The following is a 20,884-nucleotide window of genomic DNA, read 5'->3' as shown; positions in this document are numbered from 1 at the left end:
TCTTGCAGAGCTTAGCTCTGACCTTGATAAAAACTCACCTGCCTGTAGCTTTCTAGTAACCCTTAGACCTTGATTGGCTTGTTCAGGTGTGTTTTATTAGGGTTGGAGCTGAAGTCTGAAGGACTGTGGCTCACCAGAACCTACATTGGCAACCCCTGCTCTAATGACTGCTATTTGACATGTTCTTAAGGTCATTGCACACTGAGTCCGAAATATTCGCACGTTGAAAAATAAATACGACTTCACATTGTGTCAAATCCACAATGGCGATTAAGTTCATTCACTTCGTCTCGCAGAACAAAGCACTGTAAAGATCCTTGCACACTGAGTTCACAGAAATTGGTGGTCTTCTTTTTAATACGTGGCTCTAGTATCACTAGCAAAGCATCAAACTGAGCCACTGACATCCTGAAGTAAACTTTGAATCGCCCGTGATAATCCCGCTGCTCCTTAATAAAGAGGGGGAACTCTCCTTCCTCTCTATATCTCAGGATTGGATGGACCCAATAGTTCCTTTCTTTTTCTCTTTTTAAGAAGCGAGAGGACAACAAAAGAATCCTCACTGCTTGAAGACTCCATTTAGTACTGTTTTGCTAATTTTTTTTTCACAACTGATTAATTAATACGCATCGGACTCAGTGTGCAAGGTTTCTGTGCATGACAAATTTTTAGGATGACAAATACGAAAAAACGCATATGAAAATTCCGGACTCAGTGTGCAATGACCGTAAGGCTGTGTTTACACTAGTGCATTTTAAAATGCATAGCTTTTGCTACGGTTACGCCTGTTTACACTCCAGAGTTCGAAAACTGAGACTTTTGAAGATGCTGCAGACCCCGTTTTAGTTTGAAAACTTTGGGGTTGCGTTTCAGTGTAAATGGACCAAAACAGAGACTTTTGAAAACGATGGCATATCCTTGCGTATCCTTGATGAGCGTGTAACAATAGCATCATGCTCATTGTTGTACCCATAGATATGTATAGGTAGATTCCCCATTCGACCTCTACAAGCACTACAAGGGAATCTACCTATACATATAACTATGGTTGTACCTGCATGAGTGGTCATGTGACAAGTGTTTTCGGTTGTGGATTGTGGACGGAGATCATTTCTGAAATGCAGTAAAAACGCCAGTGTAGTCGATGATCGTTTTGATTTTAAAGGGGTCATCGGATGCAAAATTCACTTTTACATGTTGTTTGAACATAAATGTGTGGTGGCAGTGTTTGTACACATCCAACCTATAATGATAAAAATCCACTCAGTGTTTTTTCTTAACCCCTATAAATAATATCCCCTTTCTCAAATCAAGCTGTTCTCAGCTTCTTGGCTGTGTGACGTCACACAGACCCAGGCCCCTCCCACAATTGTTGATTGACACTAGAGTTTTACCTTAGACCTGCCCTGAGTGAGCTGTCATCATTCCGCCATTGTTTTGGCGCCGGAGCAGGAGTAGACAAGAATGGCTCCTAAACGATTGAGGCGTTTTGTTGTTGGATGTATTAATGAGCATAGCAGTCGTCATTTACTCACGACATCTGAGCCTCTGAAGATGCAAAGGATTACTTTTGTTTTTGAAGGGAATGCACTCCTCGATCTACCTAAATGCGTTTGTTCACACAAATCATTCGTGATCCAGCCTCACCTACAGAAGAAGTGAGTATAAGGTTCTTTTATGAATCTTTGTAAATCACCTTTCCTAATAATGTGCTAGTTAGCAAGTTCCGCGGCTGAAGTAAACCGTATCATGAGAACGGCTCGTCACCCCACGTAAGAGAGGGGCGGGGTGAGTAGAGCTCATTAGCATTTAAAGAAACATGCACTAAAATGGCTTGCTGTGTGCAGAGCTGGTTTTAACAAGGTAAAAAGGGTGTTGTTTTAAACTACCGTTGAGAAATTTTAACCAAAGTATGTTACAGACTTTTCATTAAGATCCTAAAGAATCATATCAACTTGTGGAAAATGGGCATCCGATGACCCCTTTAAAATGTCATTTTAAAATGAAAATGCACTAGTGGGCAGGGCCTAAACACGGCGATGGCCACCGGCAACTTGAACATTCTTCAAAATATTTTCCTTTATGTTCCACACTAGAAACTTGTACAGGTTTTGAACAACTTAAGGGTGAGCGAATAATGACTTTTTTTGTGCTATCTTTTTAACTGCATTAGAAAACAAAATATTTGTAATATTTAAGTATAGGGACCAATTCTCACTATTAACTAGTTGCTTATTAGCATGCATATTATTAACATACTGGCTGTTTATTAGTACTTATAAAGCACATCTATATCCTTAATCTTACCCAATACCTAAACTTAACACCTACCTTACTAACTTCTAATAAGCAGCAAATTAGGAGTTTATTGAGGCAAAAGTCATAGTTATTGGTTTGTTAATAGTGAGGACCTTAAAATAAAGTGTGACCAAAATATCAAACCTAGTGGCATCTGAACATGACTGCAGAATCTTTCTGAAGAACTGCATCTTTTTTGTTTTATTGATTTTAATCAGCTGTTGTTGCAGTTATTTTAATAGTAATGCATTCAGTTATTTATTACATTTATAGTTCATCACATGAGCCACTAACATTTGACAATACTTTTTGTCTTAATTCCCAACTGTATCTACTGTTACATAGTTTTAAACCAAATAATTTTTTTGTGAAATGTGCACAGTGCACATTTGATTCTGAATGATTTCAGTTTTTACATCTCCATGTGGTGTCAGTGTTGCTCTCGAGACAAGAGTGGAGAGAAAATAATTAGGATCATGTAAAGAGTGTAAAGTCCCCCAGCCTCTCACTCACAAACACACTGAACCTATTGTGGGTCACAATGGTTATATTGTCACACGTCCCATTCCAAGAACATTTGCCTTTGAAGAAAACAAATCATTACTTTATCAGTTGAAAAAGTGAACTCGGCATTCTAGAAACTGTGGAGGAAAAGTGAACCATGCTGCATGTAAACTAAAATTTTACTTATTTAATCTGACATTATTTTAAAATTTACAGTGTAAATTTTAATTACATGTAGACTTTGTATATTAGAGTTGTAGTGCTTTTAAGTGATCTGAGTGAGTATATTGATTTTTAAAGGGGTCATATGATTCTATTTCAAGTTTCCCTTTCTCTTTGGAGTGTTACAAGCTGATTGTCCATATGATAAGATCCCTGAAGTTGCAAAGACTAAAGTCCCAAAACCAAAGACATATTCTTTATAAAAGTTAAGACTCTGCCACGCCCCCCTAAAACAGCTCATTCAAACACACCCCCACATCTACGTCACGATGTGGAAATATTTGCTTAACTCCGCCCCAATGTTCACACAAAGTAGGAGTGGTTTCAGTAACCGCTGTAGTGTTGATGCAGCCGTGTCAGGGAGAAACTGTGTGTTTCTAGGCGGCTTGTGTGCAAATACATACGAGCATCATCACTGTCTTTCACGCAACTCTGATTCCCACACAGGCTTGAACTGATGGTGAAACTAAGGAAATTATTAACTGTCTTTACATTTATTTTGAAAGCTGAAGCTCACGATTATGGAAAGGGGCATTAACATTTCCGACGAATGCTTGTGGTGTTCGGCCAGTCGCAATGCACTGGGTCAGCTGGCCAATCAGAGCAGACCGCGCTTTTCAGATGGAGGGACTTTGTAGAAAACAAAGCGTTTGAGAGAGGTGGGGCATAAAGGACCTACAATAATGTACAGCATTTAAAAAATGTGTTTTTTGAACATTAAAGCATGTCAACATATTCTGTTGCACCAAATACACAAAATAATGATCTTTAAAAAAAAGCATCATATGACCCCTTTAAGTGAGGAAATGTCCTCTTGCCTCCACCTGCACCTGATCTCCAGTTGCTCCCTGACTACCAGCCCAGTGTTGCTATTTATTATTTGAAATAAAACTGAAGTAAAATAGAATATAAATAATAGATTATAAATTTAGAAAAAATAGTTTATACTGAAATAAAATTAGTTGAAGTACTAAAATGACTAAAATAGAAAAAAAAAAAAAAATCTAAATACAAAAGCATTTTTTTAATTATAAAAATGACAAAAGCACATAACAAAATTACTAAAATGAAAAATATAATCTTTCAAAGTATGAATAAATACGATAACACTTTATTTTAAGGTGTCATAATACAGAGTAATTACTTAGTAGTAGTTGTTGTACTTACATGAAATAAAATGTACTTACCTTGTAACCAAGTTATGGTACAGCCTGTAATTACAGTTTGTAATTATGTAGATGTAATTGGCAGCTACTGTTACACATATGTAACTGGCCAATTCTGTTACACAGCTACTTGTACACTTAAGTACAATCTTGATACACTTTATTTAAGTAGCTAATGCCTGTGTAATATTATGCAATTGTAATGTAATTAGAAAGGTATTACATGTATTTTAGGTGCGTATTGGTGGCTTAAATCAAACTAAGGTGCAGCTGGATAAGGTACACTTAAGTACAATCTTGATACACTTTATTTTAAGTAGCTTATGTCTGTGTACTTACATTTATAATTACATTGTATAAAGTCTGCAACACATATGTAACAATCGTTTGTTTACATAAGTAGCTGTGTAACAGACTCGGTCTGTTACATATGTGTAACAGTAGCTGCCTATTACATCTATATACAGTAATTACAAACTGTAAGTACAGGCTGTTCATAACTTAGTTACATGGTAAGTACATTTTGTTTCATGGAAGTACAATGGCCACTACTAAGTACTTAAAACTAGGTAATTACTCTGTATCATGGACATCTTAAAATAAAGTGTTACCATAAATACTATAAAAGCATATTATTAATACTAAAATAACACTGTCACTGTCCTGTTTGGGGTAATGACCATTTTGTCTGTACACCAATTTTAGCTTTAGTCCTCCTGTGGTAAATGGGTGTAACCCTACTAGGGTAAATTCAGATGTAAATGTGTACTTCACCACCACACAACTGCTGTTCCAGAACAAGGCCCCGTCGCAGCAGGAGTGTCTGCTAGTCTCGCTGCATCTCTTTCTCACTGGCGTGAATGCTCTGCTGCCCTGTTTACACACACGCACTTAACATCACACACCCACACACCTTCCACATTCATCTCGCTTCACCCCTCCACCCTCGAGCACATACAGACGTCCACCCACTCGCTAAGCTTTGCTAAAGTGAGGGACAGGTCAGGGGAAGAACGTCCCCAGACAGCTGCAGAACTGCTAGTTTCAGTTAGAAGCAGCTGAAGCATCAGCCACCGATGATGGAGAACTAGGGCTGATAGTGTTTGACCCAAGGAGGTCTGAAATACCTGCAGAAAACTGCTATGTGTTAGCATTCATACCATCTCAATGGCAGTTGGTCGTCTGCACATTCATCTCAGGAAGTATATGAATTTGATACATTTCCTTCAAATCATGGGACACAAGTAGATTGAGCATTTTTCTTTTAAGAACAACAATATAGCAAACCATATAACATATATTGTGTATAACATACAGCATTTTTAAATAGCAAAATGTACTATTTACCTTTAATCAAAATATAATAACTAAAATATATTTTGTCCTGCTCTCTAATTCCATTCTAGCCCTCAGGATTTTTTTCCTTTATTTATTTTTTCTAGAGTACATAAGTGAAATGAGTTGATTATAACGTTGTCATCAGCAAAATCTTCTGGATATCTGATATATTGCACAACCATTATGCTTAATGCAATATATGTTTTATACACTACCATTCAGAAGATTGAGGTCAGTAAGGTTTAATTTTTTATGCTCACCAAGGCTGCAAGGCTGCAAAACAGTACTGTAAAAGCAGTAAAATTCTAAAATATTATAAAAATTTAAAACAACTGTTGTATATTCTAATATATTTAAAAATGTAATTTATTCCTGTGATTAGATAATTAGAAAGTTCAGAAGAAAAATATTTTAAAACATCATATATACGGTATATATACAGAGCCCTCCAGAAGTATTGAAACAGTGAAGACAAAATTGCTCTGTTGGCTGTGGAGTCAAGACATTTACAAATATGATTAAAAGATGAATATGAGACAAAACTACAGAATGTAACATTTTATTATTAGGTGATTCAACACATACATGTTTTACCAAATAAAAAGAACAGCACTTTTAGAGTTCATCCCACTCATTGATGTGAGCATAAGTATTGGGACAGTTGAACATAAGGCAGGTATAAAAGATTAAAAGCTATTATTTAGTTGCAGATCCCTTGCACACAATCACAGCAGTGAGTCTGTGACCCATAGACATCACCAGACTCTTGGTCTCATCCTTTGAAATACTTTTCCCAGCCTTTAATGCAGTCAATCCCAATTGTTGTTTGTTTTGGGGAGTTTCTGCCTTTACTCTCCTCTTCAGCTGGTGAAATTCATACAAAATATGAATATATAATATACATACAGTATCGTGACAGTGTTATTTTAGTATTATTAATATACTTTTGTAGTATTTATTAATATTTTGAATGCTTGTTTTTAATTTGAGTAATTTTGCTATGTGCTTTTTAAATTTTTATCAGTTTTAGTTTTTTTAATACTTGTGCATTTAGATTTAATTTATTTTTATTTTCAACTTATTTTATTCCAGTAGAAACACACATTTTTTTTAAATTTCTTATCTAATAATTCTATTCTAATTTCTTTCAGTTTTGTTTAAAAAAACAAAAACAATTTATTAGTTTTAGTTAATAATAATAACAATATATATATACATATATGTATACTGTATATATTGTAGCATTATAATGTCTTTTAATCAATTTAATGCATCCTTGCTGAATCAAAGTATTAATTAAAAAAAAATCTTACTGGCCCCAAGCTTTGGAATGGTAGTGGAAATTTATATAACCCTGTATTATCAGGTTTAATAATTTTACATCAAATATACAAAGCAAAGGCGTTTATTTTTGGTGCATGTAGCACTGTAGTTTATTAACCGTTATTGTGTGTTATAGTCTTCTCTTTACCAAATTGAAGCTGGAGGAGGTTTTGTTCGGACCTGCTGAAGCGTTACAGACCTGTGCAGAAATGCTGCAGCTGTGGCAGAGTCGCTATGATTTGACCCGCCTCAGGTAACATGCTGCATGTAACGTGTGTGAGTGAGTCAGTGTTGTATGCTGTGATTTCATGCATCCTGCTCTCTATTCCAGTGAGGAGGATGACACTAGCAGCATACCTCCAGATCCCGGACCATTGAGCAAGAAACCCAGCGGCCTCCATCTCACGCTCCCAGACTTCCAGGAGACAGAGACCGGTGTGTATCACGAGTGTGTGTGATTGTGTGCGTGTTTATGTGACCTGAGACTTGTGTCATGTCGTGTCAGGGTCTCAGAGTGCCCTGTCTCTAGCTGTGTCCCGTCTGGAGCAGGCCATGTCAGAGGTGTCTGCTATCAGCTCCGCCCACAGGCATGGCCCCGCCTACATTTGGACCACCCTGGAACGCATCTGGCTGCAAGCAGGTACTGCTCAACTTCTTTTTTGAATATATTATTAAAACCTATTAATTCTGGAACTTTTATTAACGTTAACCAGGATTAAGTGACCGGTTATTAAATATTTGTGTAACATTTTAGAAAGGCATAAATAGCCGTTTGGCTGTTCGCTGACATTACTTTCCTGTAATCGTACAAAAACATTTTTTTTTAGACTACTTTTTACTTGTTGACCTTAATACATTTGGGAAGTCTTTGACGTACTATGAAAGTATTTGGATGCTATTTTTGCGTTATTTATATGCTGCTCTGCATCAAATGTGTTTCTCAGGGATCTTATACTGGGTGTTTGTGCCCTCTTGTTCCCATTCCCAGCATTCCTCTGGCATGGGTTCATTTCCTGTCTAAAATGAGATACATCCTGATTCTGTACAAATGAGTGAATGTGAGAGCACAGGCAGAGCGGCCCATTGACATAAAGAATGGGCGTGATGTCATACTGATAGTTTAAAATAGTAAGGGCCCACTGAACGCAGTCCATCATGCAGCAAACATTTCATTTTTTTACATCAGCTGTCATTTGTAATGTGTGAGTGTTATGCGCTTTGTGTCAAAATAGCATATTCTAATAAATAGTATTACAATAAATATAATAAATCATATTAAATTGAATTTTAATAATAGTAATAATATTACATATTTTAATATGTATTATATATTTATATAATTCAAATGTGAAATTAATATTTTTAATGAAAATAAAATTTCTAATTTCATTGTTGTCATGACATTCAGCATATGCAGTCTTTGAAGAATCAACACAACACAAAACCGTGCTGCTATGCACGGTTAAATAATGCAATAAAGGCAGATTACTATGCAAATAATTATTGGATAGATGACCAGTATGCAAATATTACAATAATGGCTTCATTGCCAGTTACATTTTGAATGTTAATCATTGCAACAAAATCATTGGGAAATTTGCAGCTTTCACCTTGAATTTCCCAAAAATATGAAATGTGTTGAAATATATTTGCGAAATTTAACAGGCAAGATAGGTCCATTATCTGTTGTCAGTAGTGTAGCAATGTCACTTTCAAACCAGTATTATTTTAGTATTACTGATATACTATTATATTATTTAATAATATTTTGAATTAGCTTTTATTTTTATTTTTTATCTTTAGCCTATATTTTCAGTTTTCATCTTAATTTTAGTTTAAGCTTCAGTGATTTTCTTGTGTTTTTGTCATTTTTAAATGTTGTTGTTTTTTCCCCCTATTTATTTATCTAATTTTTCAATTTTGGTAATTTAAGTACTTAAGAATATTTACTTGAGCTAGTTGCCAAGGCAGCAAAAATAATTACATTTTAAAAAAGAATAAATGCTGAATTAACATGACAAAACTTGAACTCGTTTCAAATTCTTGGAGAAATCATGGGGAAATCTTTTGCCATCCAAATCACATTGATTCCTATTATCTACAAAACAAAGTTTGAATAGAGTCTGTATGTTAAGTCTGAATTCATTTAGATAAATGTGAAGAAAAATGTCAATACATTGTTTTCCTGAAAACACTATAATGTACATGTATGCCGTTTCTAAATGTTCGTAAACCCTTCTTTCTTGGTATAGTTGCTGCCTAAATGGTCCCATCAGGGATTCTGTGTACACAAACACACAACAGCCAGCAGTTGATATGAACACAGTTTATTTGCCGTTGTGAGTCCTAAATGCCAGAGTAGAGCTGCAGATGCTTACACAGTGCTCCGTACATGGCCTTATTTAGACATGAGCATGAATATCCCTCTATCAGCATGTGTGTGAGATTTTGAGTGGAGGGGGAGGTCAGCATGTATTTGCAATCACAAATGTTGCCAAAGCTGCATTTGAAATCATTTGGACAGAACAAAATGCAACATGCGTGTGATTCAGCTTGTCTGAAATGATGGTTACTCTGAGCGAGTATTAATGCTAGGGCGGCAGATACATTTTTGAGAGAGTTTATATTCCAGATGGCTGTGTCACGGCTGTGAAATCAGAGTCGTTTCATAAAGATGAATCATCATGCACTCAATGATATCAATAAGAGAATCTCATGATATGACAAAGCAGTCAATGAAAAAGAAAAGTTGTAACTGCAATACTATGCTTTTTAGTGTAATTATGTATCTCATAATGTTGTTTTATGTTTTGTGATGTGGTGCCGAGCAGGAGAGTTGTTCATGGCTGATGGGCGGATGAAGGAAGCTCAGTTCTGTGTGCAGGAGGCAGGAACTCTCTTCCCCGTCTCACACTCAGTGCTGCTGCTCAAGGGCCGCGTGGCCGAGCTCAGGGGCAATGACACGGAAGCCAAGAGCATGTATGATGAAGCTCTCGCCATCAACCCCAGAGGACACCACATACTGCTGCACCTGGTGAGTGACACATGCTGTACATCACACACACACACACACACACACACACTCACTCACTTTAACATCTTCAACCCACACCACTGTTGTTAGTGTCAACTAAAACAATAACTAAAGTCATTTTTGATCATTGAAATGAAGCTGAAATTGCAGGTTGGTTTCTTGAAGCGTCTCGGAGACGTTGCCACAGTTCTTTTGGATTTAGTCTCAGTTTGTTCTGTTTCTTCATGTCATTCCAGACAGACTGGATGATGAGGAGATCAGATCTCTGTGTGGAGCACTGGCTGTTGTCCAATTAATGGCAAAAATAATGTTTGGAAATGTAAACTGATATTTCCTACTGACACACTACAGCAAAATATAGAAATAACTGACTTAAAACCATTTTTAGCTGGTGAAAATACTAGTGATCTAATAATTTTGGCCATCACTGTGTGTGTGTGTGTGTATCTCACAAAAGTGAGTACACCCCTCACATTTCAGCAACCATTTTGCTATATCTTTTCAAGGGACAATACTATAGCTCGTATAGCAGTACAAATTTACTGTCCTCTAAAAATAACTCAACATACAGCCATTATTGTGTAAAAAGCTGGCAACAAAAGTGAGTACACCCTAAGTGATAACAGCTATACATTGACTATGCAAAGCCACATGTCCTATTCATCATGTTCATGTTTTTGTCTGCTTCACAGGACTATAAAAAATAGCGTATCTTATATTAGAGCAGTTAAAATTTGGTTCTTTGAGTACAATTCTCTCATACTGACCACTGGATGTTCAACATGGCATCTCATGGCAAAGAACTCTCTGAGGATTTGAGAATTAGAATTGTTGCTCTCCACAAAGATGGCCGAGGCTATAAGAAGCTCGGTAACAGCCTGGAACTGAGTTACAGTACAGTGGCCTGGGCCATACAGAGGTTTCCAAGACGGGTTTCACTCAGAACAGGCCTCGCAAGGGTGGATCAAAGAAGTTGAGTCCTCGTGCTGTGCGTCAGGTGTAGAAGCTGGCTTCAAAAAACAGACGCATGAGTGCTGCCAGCATTGCTTTAGAGGTTGCAGAAGTGGAAGGTCAGCTTGTCAGTGCTCAGACCATACGCCACACACTGCAACAAGTTGGTTTGCATGGCTGTCGTCCCAGAGGGAAGCCTCTTCTGAAGCTGGCTCACAAGAAAGCCCGTAAAACGTTTGCTGAAGACAACCTGTCCAAGAGCATGAATTACTGGAACCATGTCATGTGGTCTGATGAGACTCAGATAAACTTGTTTGGCTCAGATGGTGTCCAGCATGTGTGGCGACGCCCTGGTGAGGAGTACCAAGAAAATTGTGCCTTGCCAACAGTCAGGCATGGTGGTGGTAGCATCGTGGTCTGGGACTGCATGACTACTGCTGGTGCTGGGGAGCTGTGCTTCATTGAGGGAAACATGGATTCCAACATGTACTGTGACATTCTGAAGCAGAACATGATGCCCTCCCTTCAGAAACTGGCCTGACATGGAGTCGTTATGATGCTTCCAACATCATAATGACTCCAAACACACCGCCAAAATGACAACTGCCTTGCTGATGAAGCTGAAGGTGATGGAGTGGCCAGGTATGTCTCCAGACCTGAACCCTATTGAGCACATGTCTAACATCCAGCAGCTCCGTGATACCAGTATGGAGTGGAAGAGGATCCCAGCAACAGCCTGTGCAGCTCTGGTAAATTTCATGCCCGGGAGGATTAAGGCAGTACTAGATAACAATGGTGCCCCTACAAAATATTGACACTTTGGACACAGTTTTGACATGTTCACTTAGGGTGTACTCATTTTTTGTTGCCAGTTATTTGGACAATAATGGCTATATGTTGAGTTATTTGTAGAGGACAGTAAATTTGTACTTCTATCCAAGCTGCACACTGACTACTCTAAAATATATCCAAGTTTCATTTCTATAATATTGTCCCTTGAGAAGATATAGTAAAATGGTTGCTGAAATGTGAGGGGTGTACACACTTTTGTGAGCTACTGTATATGTATATATAAACAATGTTGCCTTTTCAACTAAATGAAATAATTTAATATTGAAGTACTAAAATTACTATAACAAAAATATTATACAATTGTAACAATAATGACAAAATCGCAAAACAAAATGACAAAACAAACTAAAATTAAAATTAAAACTTAAAATATATGTATGAAACAAAAATTATACTATTATAGTGCTATACTATCATAATATTTTGTGTTTGTTTTATTTGTTTGTTGGTTTATTTATTTAAAAAATGTAGTTTAAGTTTTTCATAAACTATTTACATTATTTTATTTCATTGGAGTTTTATTTAAATTAAGAATTTTTTTTTTAATTTTTGGCAAATCCACATGAGCAACTTTTATCTGTGTGGGGAAATTTTTCGAACTCATGTGAAATTCCTGATCACTCCTGAAATGACTGTCTAGTAATTGAAATAAAGCTGAAATAAAATACAATATTTGATGAAAAACTACTACTACAAAAATGAGAAATGTTGCCTTGGCAACTATCTGAGATAAATAAGTTTAAATTGAAGTGCTAAAAATGCTCAAACTAACACTGAAAAAAAAAAAACTAAACTTAAGCAAATATATATAGATAGATTTTTTTAAAGTAATAAAAAGGTCAAAAGCGAGTAACAGAGTTACTAAAACTTAAACTAAAATGAAGATAAAAAACTGAAAATATATTAAAAGGAAGACTATTACATTAACTCAAAATTACTAATAATTATGGTCACACTTTATTTTAAGGTTCTATTTTCAATATTAACAAACCATTAACTATGAATTTTGCCTCAGTAAACTCCTAATGTAATAGTTAGTAAGGTATTGGATAGGATTAGTGATGTAGAATATAGTCATGCAGAATATGTGCTTTATAAGCACTAATAAACAGCCAATATGTTAATTATAGGCATGCTAATAAGCAACTAGTTAATAGTGAGAATTGGTCCCTATACAAAAGTGTTAGCATAATTATTACTGTATTAGTATATAAATAATACTAAAATAACTTGACTTGAATCCAACAGTCTAAGACTACAATGAAATTCTGGCATTTTAGTCAATTAATTGTGATCATGTGATCTTTTTTACAGACAGTGAGATGTTCTTGCTTCCATTGAAGCTCATGATGTTCTTCCGATCAAATCGTGTTTGACACAAGCTTGCATGCTGCTGTCATTAAATCAAAAGAGAGACAAACCAAATGTTAAGAGATTATAAATTCATATTAATGAATATTTCATGGTAGTCAATCAGAGTGAAAAGCTTTGACGACCACTGGAGTCCTGGGATATGGTGATTGAGTTATTGCATATGCAATTTACTGTACATGCAGTACAGTACGTGCATCTTTACAACCCACAGTGATGCGTGCTAACATTAGCTCTGCCTCCACTCTCTGCTCTCATTGTGACTGCATAATGTCAGGCCCTTCATTACTCATCTTCACTGGAGTAACCGGAACGAAGCTAGGCCATTTTCTCCGTATATCTGGCCAATCAGAACACACATCCCCGCTATTTTTGGACAAAAGACGTACAATATCAATTCCCTGAGCTGATGAGAACTAATTCTGAGCTGGCTGGTGATGCCCTGCATAGTTCACACACACACACACACACACACACACACACACAGACAGACAGACAGAGCCGGTCTTCATCAGAGCATCACAGCACTGATTTCTCAGGATTAAGCAGATATGCTTGAACTGAGGTGGAGGTTTGAGGGAATTCATCAGCTGGATCCAATGAGGAGAGGTTAAACATTTCTGTTCTTCGTGACACCTGTGACTAGAGCAGCAGCGCTCTCATTACTTCTGTCCTTCCTCTGAGACAATTTATTTCAGAGCCTCTCGGTTCACCCAAAAATGGAAAGTTATCACACAGTTTACTCACATGCTGTTCCAAAACCAGGTAAATCTCATGGAAACATTTCCAAGTCACCTTGAAGGAATTAAAGTAGAGACAGATCTTTACGTCCATATTGTGATGAATATTATTGAAAGATTATTGAAAAAGAAAAACATGTAGGGCGGGACTTGATTAAATCAATTGGTTGTTGATTGGATGGAGGCAGATCTGAATGTGAGCTTACAGTCGAATGTAAGAAAGGGGCAGAGTTTAAGTGGACTAATGCGGTATACGTCACCAAAGAGAAATTGTAATGGATCAAATTATGATATTTTGATTAAACATTACAAGATCAAATTAAAAAAGAGAGACAATTGTGAATTATTTATAATAATACAAAATAGCTTGCATTTAGAAAATGCCATTTCATGCAGACTTTAAAATCGAAAGAATACAAATGAAAATAAAGATTTTTAGGACCAAATATTAATTAAGTTGATGCATCTGGATGTTTTCCTTTTTTTTTTTTTCGTAATTCCCATTTATTCTAAATATTGATTTCATTACAGTATTTTTTTCTGTTTTCAGTCTAACCAGTCCAAAGTACAATGATGTGAAATGCTTTAAAATGTATTTTTATTTAAACAATATAATTTTTATTTTATTTTTTGCATTATACTAACAATAATGATTTGTCATTATGCTAAATAGAGGTGCATCCTTAAAATTATAATGTCACAAAAAATTAAAAAGTAAAAAATTGTGGTACTACAAACAGACTTTGTTTTCTTTAAGCAAAATATTGTATTTATTTTTATTCTGGGCTCATACGACACAGGCATGTATATAGGAGGTTTTGTGAGATTCACCCACCCAAATAAATAAGTTTTTTCATTAATTCATTATTTCATTAAACACCAAATAATATAGCCAAACTATGGGAGAGGCTTCAAACACCGGTCCCCATGAGCCAACTGCTCCTATGTCCCACTGCGCCATAAAACAACATTCAACAGCATCAGTTTTGAGGAGCTACTCCTTTAAATAAGGGTGGGAGATGGCAGGGTGCAGCTGAGGACAGAGGAGCTCTGCTTGATTTAACCATACGCAATTCGGCCCATTTTTATACAACTCTTTAAAACTCACACTTACAGCATATATAAATCTGCGCATGTGGGATCCACATGGACGTGTGTGTTTGAGTCATTGCTCAGGGCATCTGGTTGGGTATTTTTTATTTTGGGATGTCAGCTGAGGTGAGTCAAACACAATCTCATGTCATATGAGTTGATTCTCTTTCTGCCTATACATGTGCTTTTTCATATCTTTCTCTGTTTTTTTTATGGCTTTTTCCCTCCCTCCTTCTGTCTCTCGTCTTTCTGGCTCTCTTCCATTGGCCTGTCAGTTGATTAGATAATGCAAATACATTATTTATAACACTTCACTCCTTCTCAGGCCTTTATGGGATGCCTAGCAACCAGGCAATTGTATCATACGGTGCAAGAGAGCTGATAATGAGACATAGAACCAGTGTTAAGACCATATCATATGAGACGTGGCATGCATTACAATCAATCGAGCACTTCACGCTTTCACAGGTTGATGTTGTTTGGAGAGACTGTTCACCAAGTCACCATGTTGTAACGTTGAATTCGGTCAGCTAGGATCCTTTAGGATGCGTTATTGCATTTTATATTTTGGAAACCACTTGGTTTGCCTGCACATTCACTCCCAAATTCACAAGCCACAAAAGAGCTAATCTAATCTAATTACTTTTTTTTTTTTTGGTTAGAATAAAATTTGCAATTTAAAATGTATTTTTTAAAATGTGTCACAGCTTGCTGGGTTTTTTTTTTTTTTTTGTAGGGATGCTTTGCACAATTTGGCCAAAAATGTTGTGATTATGCATTAAAGGGGACCTATTATGCCCCTTTTTACAAGATGTAAAATAAGTCTCTGATGTCCCCAGAGCGTATATCTGAAATTTTAGCTCAGAATACCCCACAGATAAATCTGTATAGCTTGTTAAAATTGCTACTTTTAGGGTATGAGCCCAAACGAGCTGATTTGGAGTATGTTGCTTTAAATGCAAATGAGCTGTTGCTCCTGGAGAAGAGGGCGGAGCTTCAAGAGATCAAGCTCCAGCATTAGCAGTGCTAGCCTTTGCACATAAACATTCCACTATTAATACAAGCCTGTTATCTTTACAGAAAATGTACTCGGTTTCAAAGTCAGTCATCTGATTATACTGTGCATAATACATTTGTGTTTATGAATTACACAGATGGGGAGCACGGTGGGATAAAAATAACAACATAGCTGGTCTCATGCTATCACAAACTTTATAAATCCCACTTCTGATTATGAGCTCGACAATGGGCTCAGATGGGAGGAGATTATGGCGACTCCTATGTTCATTAGTGCATCCCAAAACACAACACTTGTAAAGCCTCTTTAGCGCTGACATTATATATATCTCCAGTAATGGTGGACCGCAGCTTCTCACTCAGGGCTGTGATTATGCTAATAGGGCAGAGAGCGTCACAAATGGGCAGGACTTTTTCCCTTCGGTGACGTGAACAGAGGGAGAATCTGAAACAGCTCTTTTGGAGAGAATGTTTATGATTTATTGGTTTTATAAAAATATGAGTTGGTGGATTTTTACCATTATAGGCTGGTTGTCTAACACTGCGGCCACACAACTGTGTTCAAACACCTTATAAAAGTGATTTTTGCATAGGTCCCCTTTAATATAATTATAAGACAACAACAACAACAACTATTATTATTATTATTATTATTATTATTGCGTTCCCAAATGCACATTATAAGCGAGCCAAAGAGCAGAGCAAATGTAGAGATGAATTGTGATGTAGCAACATTTACTGAAAACCTTTACTGACTTGCTCTGAAAGACTGAACACACTGGATTGTGAGCTGCACATGTGGAAATAAACAGTGCCGTGCTTGCTTCAAAATGTGCAGATCAAGTATTGAATTACTTTTTTTTTTTATCATAATAGTTAAACCAAGTCATAATGCGATTCCAGTTTTATTTCAATTAGAGAAACAATGAGAATACAGGTCTCTGCATGTGTAAATGTTCTGGCTCCTGTGTTTTTCTGTAAATCTATTTACGTGTTTACACATGAATCAATGGTGTATCTATGTTTGTCTGCTTGAAAACACACGAATTAGTGTTTGTACTGTGTGTGTATTGTCTGTCTAGTAGCTGACACATGTAATCATAGCTGGTCCCAGCTGGATGGGATCAGTATCCTGTTGGATTACAGAGTTCAGATGCAGGGCTGTGACCCTACGTCAGTTCTTCAAGTGGCACCTCTACATCACTACATAAAACTGAGCTCTTTTATGTCCACATGTGCCAGCCTCAAGTCTATTTACATTATGAAACCGCCAGCGTGTGCTTTGCTGTTCAGTCCTCCAGGTAGAATCACCAGCACAGCCTCTTGCTGAGCTGCGATTGGTCCACAGGCCTGTCAGTCAGTGTATTCCTGCAGCTGTGTTATGATCGTTCTTTCAAAACATGCTCTGCCTTTGGCTGCTTCTTTCACTTGTGCATGTGAGAGCCTCATTTCCTGCCTCGCTTTTCCCTCCTCGCTTTTCTCTCTCCCCAGCGGAGTCATTCTCCTCTGTGATGTGCTTTTGAAGTGCCTGCATAATCAGCAGTCGTGTGCTGCCAGCCAGAAATACAACTCTGCATTGTGTGTGTATATGTGCTGAAAGAGGGGACGATGAAATGTAATTGCAATGAGTAAATCATGCTGTTGTTGGTAGGATTAGGGAAAGTAAGTACATGAGATGCAGTTTTAAACTAAATATGTAATAGTTTTATATATTTTGTCTATTTATTTACAGGACAAAAGTGTTTTGGGGCCCTGAAGACGCAAAAAAGTGGCAGTTTCAAAGTGCAATTTTTTTCAAACAAACCATAGATTTGTGAAACCTGTGACGTCATGAGCATGCATTTTACATGTTCAGCCTATAGGAATGCACAAATTTGCAGGAGCGAAGTGTTGCTATATAAAGTTACATCGTCAACTACTGGCCTGGCATGAATAATACAGCATTTTTAGTTCTGTCATGACAACTCTCTTGAGAGTTTAGCATGGTAGTATACATGGCAATGTTAATGTGTTTGGTCTTGGCAGAATAGATCTGCTATGCTGCTGGAAGTACTGAGACTTGCTACTGCCAGTACATCCACAGACATGCTGCTGTGAGCATGTAAGAAATAGTGCTGCTCCACATATAACATACATGAAATAACCCCTGTAGATAACATATATGAAATAACCTGTTGCAGATCTAGACAGGTGGAGCTGGGGAAGGTGGAGGGTTTCAAAAGCACTCTGTAACTGCTGAAGTAAGCACTAGCCAAGTATTTGAATGTTGAACAGCAAGATCATTGGCTGCTGGTGCGAAAAGAAACCAATCAGCTGTGCCGTGTGAATGACGTGATTATATCAGAATGATTTAGAACCTATCGGCCTGTGCCATCTAGAGTTTCATGACAGAAGTTTGTATTCTTTTTCGTTGATCTGTGTAAATAGAGAGTTTTTCTTTCCCACAAAACAAGTTAAATGTGCATTTAACAAAAAATACGTTGTTATACAACAAAACAAAAAATAGCTTTCTCCCTCTCTTCCTGTCCACAGGGGAAGTTGTTGGTGCGCACAGGCCGTGTGGGTCTCGGGGAGAAGATGCTGAGGGACGCGATACAAGTGGAGAACACAGCACACGAGGCCTGGAGCGGTCTAGGGGAGGCGCTGCAGAGCAGAGGCAGCGCACAGGCTCCCGACTGCTTCCTCACCGCACTGGAGCTGGAGTCCAGCTGCCCTATACGGCCCTTCACCATCATCCCACGAGAACTCTGACGCGTCTCTCACACTCATACATGTGTGTATGAATGACTGGACCGAATGCTGTTCTTCAATCACTTTAATGACACATACTGTATAACAATAACATTGCACGTTTAGGCTTTTTTATTCTAATGAAAGGCAATGGTCTAAAGATGTAGTCACATCAGCAAAATTTTGGGGCAAAAAAAGTTGTCAATAGAGATGTATAAAGCAATGTTCACTCAGATATCTCTTTCAAATCAAGCAGCTTTCTGTTGTTCAGCTCTGAGAATTCGCATGACCAACTTGAAAATGAACGGAAACTGGGTATGGCACTTTTTCGACTTTGCATGAAACTCGTGTGGAAATGACTGGATTTCGCCTGCAAAATTTCGATAAGCAACTGTTAATGTTAACGCTCATTAATTCAGTGGCTAAAGGCACGATCAGATTAGCAAATTTTATTGGGCATAAAAAGTCCATTGTAAATTGTGTATGAAGCACTGCAGGAATTACCCAGGAATGAACTTTTCAACCCAATTGCTCTGTGTGGTGAATTCACATGAAAAACTTTAATCTGAAGAGAAATCTACATATGGATTGTTTTTGCCCTGACACAAAATTCTTGAATTTCTATTGAAATGCCTACGAATTTTAACTAGCAACAGTAAACGTGACCTTAAACACTTTCAAACCAAGCAGCTTTCTGTTGGTCAACAAAGCATATTTGTGTGATCAAATTGAACTCAAGCAAAATGCGCATGGGAAACGTTTTTATTTTATACATGAAACTTCCAGTCGAAATGTCCAATTGGATTTCTATTATAATGACTGCATTTCGCAAACCCTCTTTTAGCGCTAAAAAAAGTACTGTCAGGAATTACGGAAGATTATTTTTAAAAATTAGTTATTTTTTTAGTTAAATTTTATGGGAGGAGAGTATTTAAAAGAATCACGCAACATGATTTACTAAGGTTTGTGGTAGCGAATTTACTACTTTCATTTGCACCATTTTTTACCGCTCCAAAAAAGCATGTTTTAACACATTTTGTGCTTGACATTATGGAAATAAGATGTTGCGTCTGTGTTCTTTATTTAGAGCATTGTCAGTAAATCACTTCCAGAAATTTTCACTCCCATTTGTGCTTTTTTTGGAATTGTGCTCTAGTGCTAATTTGGCTTGTTTAGTAAATCTGGCCCTCAGTCTGGGGGAATTTAACCAGATAGCTAACATCTTTTAAAGCTCCTTTAGCATGATGAAAAACATGTTAGCCCAGGGTTTTGTGTAGTGTAAAAAGTGTTTATTATTATATAATACACTGTACACACGGCACTAAAATAGCGCCGCCCTTGTGACCAAAAAATAAACACAACACAGAATGACTGAACACAACACATTTTCTTTCTAACTGCAATAGTTTTTGCAAATATGCTGCAACATGTTCAGATATCGAGTCTTGTTTCTCAGGGACAAAACTGTTGAATTCTTGACTCTTTAAATTCTTTAGTATTTATAAAGCTAATAATCTTCTGTACTGTATGTTGTTTAAAAATCGTTCTTCTCATAAAGCGTTATTTTGCAATCCCAGTTTCTCTTGTATTCATTGCATATCGGTTTCAGTCCTGTAGCTCCAACCTTTAAGATCTTATGTAATATTTCCAGTGCTGCTGGTGAAAGCCTTGGTCTTCTTTCTCTGGGGCGGCTGTGGTTGCCTAGCAGCCGAGCCTTGTTTGAGTTTCTGGGGAGGCTGTTGGATCTTCAGCACGTGGGTCTAAAGCCTCATGGAAAACAGCGCTGTGCTATTTTAGCTGGTTCTCTTTGATGACGGGATCAAGATGTTAATTAGGGAGAGCATTGAAAGAACGCATAGACTATTGAGTTGTTATGTAAGTGTTATAAGTGGGATTCTTGTTTACTTGCACACATCTACAGTATACTGTACATGCCTACTGTTTCTGCTGGCACAGATGAACAAAAGTGTTCTTTAAACGGTATTTCTGTCATTCTCCCATTTCTATTGTCTTCTGGCCTTTCTGTTTGTTTTGATATGTGGAAGTGATTCAAAACAATACAATTTATAGAGCATTTTTTGTTTCGCTACTGCTTCTGCACAACAATTCATGTTTCACAGCAGGAATAATACGTAGTTCATATTAAATGGGTCAATGTCATGATGCATCTGTCTGTATTAAAATACATTCATATGCAATTCAAAACTTACGTTCACATCCATGTTGAGACCGTTTAAATTTGAATT

General features: G+C 37.0%; 1 protein-coding gene across 3 annotated transcripts in view; it reads left to right on the top strand.

Annotated features, from left to right (window-relative positions):
* LOC306882111 (tetratricopeptide repeat protein 7A-like) overlaps positions 1 to 20,213 on the top strand; it is a 44,084-nt gene extending 23,871 nt beyond the window's left edge. For 2 of the 3 annotated variants that reach the window (XM_079436589.1, XM_079436588.1), the window contains 5 exons: positions 6,988 to 7,104; positions 7,183 to 7,286; positions 7,357 to 7,491; positions 9,683 to 9,885; positions 18,441 to 20,213. In XM_079436589.1, the coding sequence (XP_079292715.1) occupies positions 6,988 to 7,104; positions 7,183 to 7,286; positions 7,357 to 7,491; positions 9,683 to 9,885; positions 18,441 to 18,659 (778 nt within the window). In that variant the 3' untranslated portion in view covers positions 18,660 to 20,213. The remainder of the gene's footprint in view (positions 1 to 6,987; positions 7,105 to 7,182; positions 7,287 to 7,356; positions 7,492 to 9,682; positions 9,886 to 18,440) is intronic. The other variant, XM_079436587.1, reaches the window with a different exon arrangement.
* Positions 20,214 to 20,884: the final 671 nt, after the last annotated feature.

This window comes from Barbus barbus (genome assembly GCF_936440315.1).
Source record: "Barbus barbus genome assembly, chromosome: 16".
NCBI lineage: Eukaryota > Metazoa > Chordata > Actinopteri > Cypriniformes > Cyprinidae > Barbus > Barbus barbus.
Note: the sequence above shows the minus strand (reverse complement) of the source record. Positions and strands in the feature narration are given on the sequence as shown.